Below are 11,996 nucleotides of genomic sequence, written 5' to 3'. Positions count from 1 at the left end.
GTCACACTCTATACTTTTAAGGTTAGAATTAAAACTTTTCATTTTGATAAAACATATAGTTAGGGCTGAATCAGGTGGCCCCTTAATGCTCACTTGGTTATGCTGCAATACTTCTAGGCTGCTGAGTGTTTCTGTTTCACTCACTCATTAGTTATTATTAATCTCTGATACTCTTCCACAGCATGTCTTTGTCCTGTTTTCCTTCCTAACCAGTCGCAGCAGATGGCCCCGCCCCTCCCTGAGTCTGGTTCTGCTGGAGATTTCTTCCTGTTAAAAGGGAGTTTTTCCTTCCCACTGTCATCAAAGCGCTTGCTCATAGGGGGTCATATGATTGTTGGGGTTTTCTCTGTTTACTTTGTATTGCTGTAGAGACTTCACTTTATATTATAAAGAGCCTTGAGGCGACTGTTGTTATGATTTGGTGCTATATAAATAAAATAGAACTGAATTGAACTGAAATGAAAGTGATAGCTGGCTGACTACGAGTAGCTTTCTGCTTTACTAACATTATCACTCTATGATACTAAATTATTAATTTTAGCAAGAAAAAAAAAAGATGTATACCAAACATAGCATATATGTATGCAGGTTGCATGCTCCCCCGCAGTCCAAAAGTCTGCTTTTTATGAGCCTCTCCGTGTTAGTCGTGTGATGGACTGCTCCCTGCACCTCACTCCGGGAGCTGGGAGAGATTCCAGCCAGAAGCAGTTAAGAAAACTAATGATTAGATGGTCTGAGATTCCAAAGTTATCAGTTTGGGAGACAAGTATTAAGTGTGTGTCACATTCAGCAATTGTATTATTATTGGAAGTTGGCAGAGCACAAGCACCAGAGATTATTTCTTTTTAAACAGACAAGAGCTACAACTTTTAATGTAAAGCAAATATTATTCTCAAAACAGGTTAATAAGTGCAGTTTTTCCACATTTTCCACATTTCTTCAGTCTGTTGTTTATATGAACAGTGCAAGTTCAAGTGTCTCTTAAAAAAAGGTCCAAATACTCCACATGTAGAATAAAAAGTAAACTAAAAATTTGCTTATGTATTATTTCTTTATATAATGGTAGTGCAATTTATTTCTAAAAAAGTAAATTACTGGTCATTTCTGTGCAGTTTTCAAACTTTGCAAAGTCATCCGGTGAGAAGATAGATGGCTCGCTGTGCAACGTTTGAATTTCTTACTCTTTATACCAAATCTGTTGTAAAACCATAAAATTGCAGCATATTGCATCCAGTAAAGGCTTTCCTACTGCACTAGTAGTGCAATTTAAAGAATGTCATAATATGCAGTGCATATACTATATATAGACAGATTGTATCTTCAGCACAAATGATTCTGTCTAGTGGACTTTTGGATGGTGGCAGGAAGTTCAACCCGAACATGAAAACCTTGAATAAACTGGTTGCACTCCAGTTGCACTCCAATGCTTCGTTCACAGTTGTTAAGGAACTAATAACTAACCTCAGCTAGCTTAGATTTTTCCAACATTACTACAATATGGAGCATTTAAAGGATTTTGCATATCAAATCAATCCCAAACCACATAAACAGAAAATCTCTTTTTAATAATCAGACAATTACACCTCTATTTACAATAATGTTCAGCAGGTTTTCAAAGTTCGGGTCACAAGCTGAGAAGCAAACAGTTCAACCAGAGTAACAACATTAAAAGCCCTTCATTCAGATTTTTTTCTGCTACCACTAGTGATTTGTTGTTCGAGGGGAAGCTGGAAGTTGCATCACACCCACTCCCACAGATGAGCAGCACTGCGAGGCTTTCAAGGAAAATATCAGGACTTCAAAAGATCTGCATGTTATTAACATATCTGTTTTTTGCACATGGAACTCGTCAACGTAATCATACGACTTCTAATGACAAAAATGTCACTTTTGGCAGATGAATGTGATCTTTTCCTGACAGCAGGAAAAGGAGAAGGTCATTCCTGTTTCCTGAACTCGTTGCCATCATCAAAAAACAGAGTGAGCCATCTGTGTTATGCAACAGTATTTAGAAGACAAGAAGCACAGTCAGTAAATTTCTCTCAGTAGCATCATGAGACAGACTCACTGATCCAGACTGAACCAGAATCATGCAGGTAAAGTCTGACGATGAAGCATCCTTTGCAATAAATAAACCGGAGCGTCTGACATGTCAACATTTTACATTTCAAAGCAGATTCTGTAGACAGAACGCCACGAAATAGCACGACACAGAAAAATGTGCTAAAAATCTAAACAGAACATTTCAGGGAAGTCTCCAGAAAGTCCTGCAGCTGAACCCTGAACCCTGACATCAGTCTGACCTCTGGCGCCTCAGCCCCCGTGGTGAAAAGGCATGTTTGTGTTTCTATTGGGAAAACTAAACACTGGTTAAAGTCACAATGAAATAAAAAGAGTAGTAATGATAATGATTTTAACAGTGTCACGTTTCTCTCGTTGAAACATTTTATAGTTCTCATTTATTTCCATGCACACTGTGAGAACATAATTAACAGTAAAACGACCAAATGGACATAAAAATATTTAAGACATCAAAGACAATAAAACCGCATGTATACGCAGAGTATATGTGAACTAAAGTATTATTAAGAGCATGTTTCTTCAGAAAAATGTTATTTGTCAATTACACACAGCACATTTACTCAAAAACAGCAGGCAAGCTGAAGTTTAGACTATAAATATACGATGGATACAACCATAGGGACTCAGTTTTTTTGGGTCTGCATGTTAAGACTAACTCTTGAGCCTGGAGTGATTCTATTTGGGAGTCGGGGTAGAGCGGTAAACACAGACACCTGCTAATTAGTGTTAATTAACAGACAAATAAAATGCTAGAATCTCACCACAACTGAAGCACAAACTTCTTGGACAGTCTGCAAACTATATCATTTGTCAGATTATTCCATTACAAACATTCTTAAAGGCACCAACTCTGCATACACAGCTTAGGGTGAGTTCAATGAATCAAGCAGCTGTACAAATTAACGTTACAGGAGCTAATTCTACTCAGAATTTGTAAGATCATAAAGTTATTAAAGTTTGCAAATTGATTCTGAAATTGAGGCGCGCAGTATTGTCTTACTGGCAGTTCTGGGTTCAAATTTCCTGGTCAGCTAGAGGCCTACCTGTGTAGTCTGCATGCTCCCTCACAGTCCAAAGGTGGGCTTTATGTGTTAACTAGTGATTTTAAACTTGCCACAGACATGCCTCTCTGTGTTAGACTGCTCCCTGCACCTCACTCTATGGAGGCTGAGAAGCACTTAAGAAAACTGATCACCAAGTAATTGCCTGCATATGCAGCAACTGTATTATTACTGGGAGGTGGCTGAGGTTTTTAACAGACAAGAGATACAACCTATAAAGCTACTGTCAAGCAAGTATCTTATTAGGCCTACTGTTATCTTTGATTACACATGACAACAGTCCTAAAGTTTAAAAAAAAAGAATCGAGACAAATGGAAAATGCAGTTACTTAAAACCACCTGTGACCAGTAAGTAATCACAGCAGGCTAAATAATCCAGTGCTTTATGTGAACATTGATAATCGTGACTCGGTGTGCTCTAACTATTAAGGTCTTTATCTTCGAGCTGAAAGTGAGAAATAAACTCCTTGCTCCCCTGTGCACAGAGGTGGAGAGCAGCTATGTAGCATCTCTGGATCAAGTGAAATTTCGTGCCCGGAGCCATGTTTAACAACCTTTTTTGCAACCATATTACAAAATTAGCAACTGGCAAACATTAGCATTAACAGCTTGGATCATTCCAGTATCTCAGACAGTTTTCCAATTCAGCATCATCATTTCTCCTTTACTTTAAGAACCGTCTCCAGCAGTGAAAGCTACTTTTACGTTTTATTTTTTTGGTGCTATTTTGATTTCTTTTCTTTGCATGAGCACGGTTTCTATCTGACAGCTGTTGATGTTCGTGACACGAATCTTTCAGAAGCTTTCAAATGCTTTAGCTTCTATTTGTGGTCCGATTCGCTCAAGAAAGGATCTTGTGGTACAAATTACATGAAACAAATGTGTCCAGGAAACCATTTTGCATTCTGTCGATGGTGTTATTCTCGTTACGGTTTCAAATTTACAATGAGCCATTACAGGAATGTGACTTTAGCTTTGTGGGGTTACTGCTCGAGTATAACTGCAAATATTTCAAAGTAAAAGGCTTGTTAAGAAATGGACAGACTTTTATTGTAACTATTTCAAATTAAAGTATCCCCAGGTGTTATATGTATGTTATGATTTATTCTCTATTATATTTAAGGTTTTGGTTCATATACTGTTGGTGGGGTGGATACTGGGTTTGACAACCATTCACATTTACACAAATGTGTGCATTATAAAAAGAGGAAAAGCTCAATATGATTTCACACTTCTGCCCAATAAGAGAGTTATTACTTCCTATTAGCTTAAGGCAACGTTGTATTTCAGTTGAAACAGTTGTTACCTGAAAACCATCACTTATGCTGGAGAAAAAGAGAAATAAAAGCTTGCCTTTCTTTGTGCTTGCTTTAAATAAAAGGCCTGTTTCGTTCAGCATCTGAGGTTATTAACGGCACCGGACACTATTCAAATAAACACAGTAAAAGCACTTGCTAATACAAACTGTGGCTAGCTTGTTTGAACACTCGTGTAGTTTCTCATTCACAAAGAATGCAGTACATGGCACAGCCTCATTTTGACTCATTTAAAGCTCTGTTTATTAATGTGAGCTCTTCTAAATGAGCCAATAAATTAATTTTAAAAAAACCACTAAGAACTATAACAGAGTACAGCCAGTGCAGTTTGGATTTTCATTCAGTTTTGCAAGCAATTTTCATGAAAACATACATTTCTTTTAAATGCATATGTTAAAAAAAAAACTTTGATTCTACCTTTGAGAACAAACCAGCTAAATCCCAGAAAGACAGTAAGTAAACGTGTGTGGCTTCTGGTCTAATACTCTTATGCATGAAATACTTGTAATGTTTTTTTGTTTGTTTTTTGCCATCTAGGGGTGGCATATGAAGCAAAATGACTTTACAACAACACTTCCACATTCAGCTGTTCTCCAAAGATCACCCACCCACTCACCTGCTCTGAAATGACTGACAAGTAAAGGAACAGGTTCCCAGAATTCTGTGCAAATGTTCATCAAGACCATCGATGAGTTTTTGTTTATTCTTTAAAAAATTTTGAAGACTGCAGTCACCTTCCACTTTGCATATCCATCCTACTTGTGCAAGTCACTGTGACACCCAACCCATCCTTCTACTTCTGTTGTTTAATGGTCACTGGCAAATAGCAAACACGTGGGAAAATGGGTAAATTACCGGCACCTTCCTATCATTATTAAACCTATCCCATTCCCTCTTCTTTGTCCAACTACAATAAAGTCAAATTGTCAAGATGCTTTCAGAAATTTCATTGTGACTTTAAAAACAAGTCCTGCGAGTTTTTAAACGCAGCATACAAAGAAATGATTTTCCTTCTACTCAACACTAAATTATATTTTTTTTAAATGGCTCCAATCCGGAGGTGCAGCCTGTCAGACCTCTGTGGCAAATAAATAATCTTAAAAAGCTTCTACTGATCCACAAGATCATCTGGTATCCCGCAGGTCTACAATAAATCAATAAAACCCCCGAAGTTAGCCATTGTTTAAATATTGATACTCTATGTGTATTTACATGAAACCAAAGAACAAAAAAAAAATAGAAACGCACTCATTGGCTCTCAGAAACAGGCTTTGACCCCTGACACGGCGAGGTCGGGCTCGTAAAGCTGGGTGATATCCCTCTTGCTGGAAGAGGGCAGAAACACGAGAAATAAAGTTAGCTGAAACCAGATGTTAGGATCCTGACAGACAGCTGATTCATTATCGACACCGACTGCACTACAAGTCATGAGCTGATTACCTTACAATGTGCCTTTTGATTTAAAAGACCTGTACTCTGTCAGCTGAGATCAAAGGCAGACAGCACAGAGGCTTACAAAAAGAACCGCTGATAAACCTGAGGATGAAACACAAGAATAAATCATATCATCTATTGTTTCTTTAACAAGGATTCTTGTCTGCTGGCAGAAAAACTTTCCAGGCCATGTTTAAAAAGTAATGCTAACTTTTTCATGTGAAATCCGATGCGTTTTCAGATTTTGAGCTTCTCACTAACACCCGAGAGAAAAATCCTCTTGATAAAACACGCTCCTAAATCTTCTTAATCTCTGGGAAATAAGTCCATCTGTTGTGCATTTTGAACCCACACACAAGCCGATGAAGTGACAATTTTAAGGTGAATGATTTTTCCTACACTCGTTGGCATCTGGAGTTCCCCAAAGGAAACAGATCAGAAGTCTGCTTCAAGTGTTTTAACATTTTTTGCAACACATACTTCCACCCTGAAAGAACCAAGACAATTTACAGATTTACAGTCAGGCTTGAAAAGATGAATAAATTATTTTTTGCATCTCAGTGGATCGGGCAGCCCAGCTCACACTGTGCTATACTTTTTTGCATTTGGGAGTCATTAAATCAGTGCAGTGAGGCATGTTTATCAAATCCTCTGAACTTTCTTCATCAGTATCAAACTTATTATCTCTGTGTCATCAGCCTGCAGCCATGAAAGAGCAGCATCACACAGAGAGAATTTGAGAAAGTCCCAGCAGGAATGACACAGCCTCCTTTTTCCACAAAAATCATCCTCTTAAAACGGCCAGAAAGCTTCTGCACAAGCGCCTCCCTGTGCTCACCGCAGGACCAAAAAGACCTGTGTCATGCTACACAGTAGAGAGCAAAGCACACACAGGGGGGCCGATGCCTCCAAAGCGACCGGAGCGAATCCATCCTAGTCAAAGCTCATCAGAGCTCACACTTGGCATCGGGGATCTGGTCTCAGGCTGACGGGGGCTGGAGCCTTTTTGGCCTCCGTGCAGCCATGGCAGGAAGGAAACAGTGGGCTAAAGAGGCGGCCGAGACCTTTACGGAAGACGCTGTTGGAGAGGCTGTAGATGAGACAATTACAGAAGCTGTTGCTGATTGCCAGCCATGTTGTGAGGAAGGACGCCACCTCGTGGTGATATAGGCCGGCGCTCTCTAGGAGGAAGTAGAGGATGTACGGCATCCACAGCACATAGAAGACACTGGTGATGCGGAAGAGCACCATGGCATAGCGTTTGTCCGGGCAGCCTTCGCAACGCTCTCCCCGCTCACCTTTATCACCCTCGGTCTGCGGGCTGAAGCGGGCTTGGCGTTGGGAGATCTCCCTTGTATGCTGCCGGCAGATCCGGAATATACTCCCATAGGTGAAGCAGACAGTAAGTGCAGCTGGTGCGTAGAGCAGCGCCACAATGAAGGTGCTAAATGCCGGGTTGGTTTTCCAAGAGAGTGCGCACCACTTAAATATGTCCCCATGATAACCTGGTTTCCCCCAGCGGAAAAACGATGGCAGGAAAATCAAAGCAGAGTAAACCCAAATGAGCACGATGCACACCCTCAGGCGGCATGGGGTGACCAGCGTGGTGTACGACAGCGGTCGTGTGATGGCGATGTAGCGGTCCACGCTGATGCAAGCTAGCGAGGCCATGGAAACACTCTTCAGCACAGAAACCATGTAGCCGAATCCCTTGCAGGTGAGCTCCTCATTCAGGCCTCGAAGGTAGTGGAGGAGGGACATCGAGGGCACGAGGCAGCTGACGCCCACCAGCAGATCAGCGTACGCCATGGTTTGGATAAAGTGGCTGGTGGTGTGGTGGTGCAGCAGCGGGGCACAATGGAAGACAAAGATCACCACCAGGTTGCCAGCGATGATGAGCACAGTGAGGAAGAGGATGACAACCACCTCCAGCACGCAGGTATCCATGCTGTGGGAGTAACCCATGGAGCCCAGCAGGCAGAACGAGGGAGAGCCGCTTTGGTTCGCATCAGAGGAAGAGTTCATGTTTGGACTGGAGAAGAGGGAGGGAGGAGAAGGGGGCAGTTTCAGCTCAACGCAGCCATCATCCTGTCATCCAAGTCTCTTTATTTTTTTTAACCCTGAAGTTGCAGCTCCAAAAACAAAGCATGCCCCTGTTCTTCTATATCAGCATCTTTTCTCCCTCAGCGGGCAGCGAGCCTGTCCTTAAAGTAGCAGTAATCCATCGGTGCATGCAAAACGCAGCCGGCCACTGCTGCTGCTGCTGGGGGTGAAATATGTGCATGTGTGCAACCTCGAGAGGCAGAAAAAAAATTCCCCAATGTAGGACAAGAGATGCCCGTTTAGTGGTGCAGTGCAACCCGTCCTCCCCCCCACACAGCTGTTTATCATACCCCCCTCCCTTGACTACAAATCCCGAGGTAAGCACTGTTCTCCAGCGGGCAGGAACCAAACAATTCAAACATTGAAAAAATAAATAAAAAGAGCCATCCACTGGCAGTCTTCAAATGCCGGCAAAAGGGTAAAAACAGGGAGAGGAAAACGATCCCAAAATTCTGCCGGCACTGAATGCTTCCTCAGCAAAGAAAGTCAAGGCGGTCCAATCAAACGGCACATCTGAAGGCAGACGCCTCATCCGCGGGTCATTAAAACACAGATTTTCATGAGCAGACAGTGTCCTGGAATCCTGGAGGCAGGCAGGGCAAACATCCAAAGGTGATGGATAATGTCACTGGGAGCTCTTCTTGTCAGGCTCAGTGGCGGCTGGTCGACTTCCAGTGTGTGTGTGAAGATGGAGAGATGTGTAGTCATGAGTGTGAGAGACAGAGAGAGATGAAGGAGGTAGACTGTGAACTGCTTCTCCTTTCTGCTGTAGTGGCGATACAGTGATGATGCAGCGCTGCCACTGCTGCTGCTTTCCTCTCCTCCCCCTTCACTCACTCGCTCGCTCTCTCTCGCTCTAACACACACACACACACACTTTCCTTCCCTTTCCACTCATTTCACTCTCTCTCTCTCTCTCTCTCTCTCACACACACACACTTCGCTTCCCCTCCTCCTCCTCTGTCCGTTTTAATTTTTTACTTCTTTCTGCCTCCCAGTGTCCCCACTCTTACTGTACCACAATTACAGAACTGAGAAGGAAAAGTTTTTAAATAAGCTTCAGAGCAATTGAAATTTATTATATATACACAAGAAAATATCTAAAATCCATAAGAAATTCACAAATGTTAAGCAGAAATCATGATTATGGCCTGGTGCAAATTACATCGGTGTGAGGATCATTTGTTTTGTAAGGCATCTATTGGATTTTGTTGATGCTTGAAATTAAGGTTGTGAGACTTTGATTGCATGGCTGCTTGATAGACTTCACATCCGCTAATGCGAGTCACCGAGGGAGAACTTTTAACAGTGTTTGTGGTAGACGTGTCATAAGAGAAAACACAGTAACGGGAAACGGACGATTAACTTCCAGAGGGTAGCGGGTTTGTTAAAAGCTTATTTTGCTCTTAATTTGAAGTTTTGAAATAAACTCCAAATTAAGAGAACAAAACCCATCATAAGATGCCTGCCAAGTGGTGACCTGCTTCAACTAAGAGTTTGGCTTGTAGTGTTGCTTCCTTTTAATTTTATTGAAGGAAGTAATAGGCACATATTAAGGCTTTCAGTAAAGACCACCCAAAGGTTTCTGCTTATAAATAAAAAGCAGCTGAGCAGCAGGTGAAGCTGCCAACATTTAAAATAATAACTCCAGACACAACAACTGGGTAACATCCATCTTTGTTATGCAGTCCAAGTTTTTGCTACAGACACTAAAGCTCATCATTTTAACACTGGCACTGCCGAATAAGTCAAGGTACTCACTGCTGCACTGTTTAAACAATTTAATACTACAATATACACTCACTGACCACTTCATTAATCGCACCTGGCTAGTACTGGGTTGGACCCTCCTATTGCTGTAAGAACTGCTTTGTGACATATAATGAAGTTCTTTTGAAGCATAAATTATTCATTACAGTCTCCATTTTCTCCAATCATCTTCTCTTCTCTCTTTCTTCCTTTGGGTCCCTTTCAGTATTACTCTAACCCCCCTGCAGTTCTCTGTAAGCTTCATTTTCATGGACCTCCATTTTGCTCCTAACAGGAAGCTCCTCCCCCTTCCACATCTGCTACCCAATAAACATCAAGCAGGATCCCCTCTGTACAGAGACCATACTCAACCCAACCACATGCACTCCGCACTCTCCCCAGCAGCTACACCGATCACATATCAACTACATATGTGCTCAGAGGCACTGCAAGCATAAATGTGTGTAAACAACACACAAGACAGTTTCTAATGGATGATTAAAATTTCTACAGATGCACATGCTAAATGTAGAACAAACACAGGAAAAGATGAAAGGAAAACAGGGATGCAAGAGAAAGGAATAAAGACCGGCATGGAAAAAGATGAAGCACAATAGACCTGATTTTTTGGACCCAAAACACAGAAATTACAATAGCATTTCAGAAAATCTGAATCCAGCTCTAAATCAGAATTCATTTTAGTCATAAAAATCTTTACATTTTATTTTACACTTAAATTATTGTTTATATTTAATCAAAAGGTATATAAAAAAAAAAGTCCTATAAAATTACTAATTTGGCTAAATTTAAGTGAACTTACTCTGATGATGTCTGCTGTGTGAGCGGAATATCAAGAACACAAACTGATATGGTATAAAGCACTGAAAGAGAATACAAAGACAAGTGAAACAATATCCAAATATTCTGGCACAGCTCTACTATCTGCTTAAGCATTCAGAAAACAAACTAATCAACTAGTTAACCCACAAAGTTAAAAACAGTCAGTATGTATGCAAGATAATCTGAATTAATTGTTTGGCAGCCTTTTGTGACGACTACTGAAGTTGTGTTAGTGTGTTTTAAACAAATTTCTCCTTTGATGCATTAAATTATCATTACTCTTAGAGTTAGAGTGCGTGTGTGCGCTCGCGTTTTCTTACTATCTTGGTGGGGGCCAAAATCTGAAATTTACTATACTGGTGGGGACGAACAGGCCTTGTGGGGACCAAACTCCAGGTCTCCACGAGGTTGAAGACATTTTTCACAATGTGTGTAACCCGGACATTAATGTGTTTTTAATGTCCGGGTTACAATTAGGTTTAGGGTAAGTGATAGGCATTCCTTTTATGATGGCTAGGGTTAGGGTAAGCGGCTAGGGAAAGCATTATGTCAATGGGACGCTCCCACGAGGATAGCAAACCAGACGAAATACCACACCTGACATTAGAGAAGAATAGAATTAGAGTAGAATATAAGTGCACATTTGGAAAGATATTTCTTCATCTCATCTGTAATGTTTTCTTTCCTAAAGTTGTTTCTGTTAATGAGACATAAATGTGCCTTCATCCTGGAAATGACTGTTTCATTCTCACCTGAGCACTACTGAGGTTTTACTGTTTGAGCTACACACTGTGCATTATGGAATCTGGAAAGTCCAATCCTGGTTTCATGTTAAACTCCTAGGCTGCCCTCACCTTTTAGTTCTTTGTTGCTCACACCAAGTCACAAAAATGGAAATAAAATTTTGGACACAATGTAACTGCTCTGCATATTTGAAATGTTTTACCCACAAAATCTTTTCCACTTTTTTAAGATTCTCCTTGCTGCTTGTAACTGTCACACCAACACTTGCTCAGTTGTTTTTAGGCTACGGTACTATAAAATAAGAAGCCCATGTCCTATATGCGTCATTGCCAAACGGTATAGTCTGCTGATTCACCACATCAAACCAAAGCATCTCTTGTGATATTTGGTGCAGGAAGAACTGGAGGGGTCACCGCAAGAATGTCGGCTCCTTCCAGCCTAATGGTGGGGAACAGAGACATCATTCAGACACTGTTTGTTTTCCTGGTACCATATGGTGAGCACTAGCCACCATGTTAGTGTCTATTTTTGCTTTCATTTCCAGGTCAAGGGTCAGAGGTGCCACATCTGCCAGACTTGTGAGGCTGAATATCGAGGTACCTGAATAAGCACCCGCGTTATCTCAGTTGTAAAGTTGTTGTAAAACATCAATGTGAACACAGACATC

At 41.1% G+C, this 11,996-nt stretch overlaps 1 protein-coding gene across 1 annotated transcript; it reads right to left on the bottom strand.

Annotated features, from left to right (window-relative positions):
* Nucleotides 1–307: 307 nt before the first annotated feature.
* Nucleotides 308–8,815, bottom strand: LOC102307002 (probable G-protein coupled receptor 21). The gene has a single exon (XM_005947649.3). It carries the CDS (start codon nucleotides 7,916–7,918, stop codon nucleotides 6,848–6,850), a length of 1,071 nt encoding a protein of 356 aa, XP_005947711.1. The 5' UTR covers nucleotides 7,919–8,815; the 3' UTR covers nucleotides 308–6,847.
* Between the last annotated feature and the right edge of the window lie 3,181 nt (nucleotides 8,816–11,996).

Source organism: Haplochromis burtoni, unplaced genomic scaffold (assembly GCF_018398535.1).
Source record: "Haplochromis burtoni strain Fernald_Lab_line unplaced genomic scaffold, NCSU_Asbu1 Contig_537, whole genome shotgun sequence".
Lineage (NCBI taxonomy): Eukaryota > Metazoa > Chordata > Actinopteri > Cichliformes > Cichlidae > Haplochromis > Haplochromis burtoni.
This window is presented reverse-complemented; position numbering and strand designations above follow the sequence as displayed.

What these genes read in the sequence shown, in the direction of transcription:
- LOC102307002 (XM_005947649.3), bottom strand. Translation starts at nt 7,918, where the DNA reads ATGAACTCTTCCTCTGATGCGAACCAAAGCGGCTCTCCCTCGTTCTGC.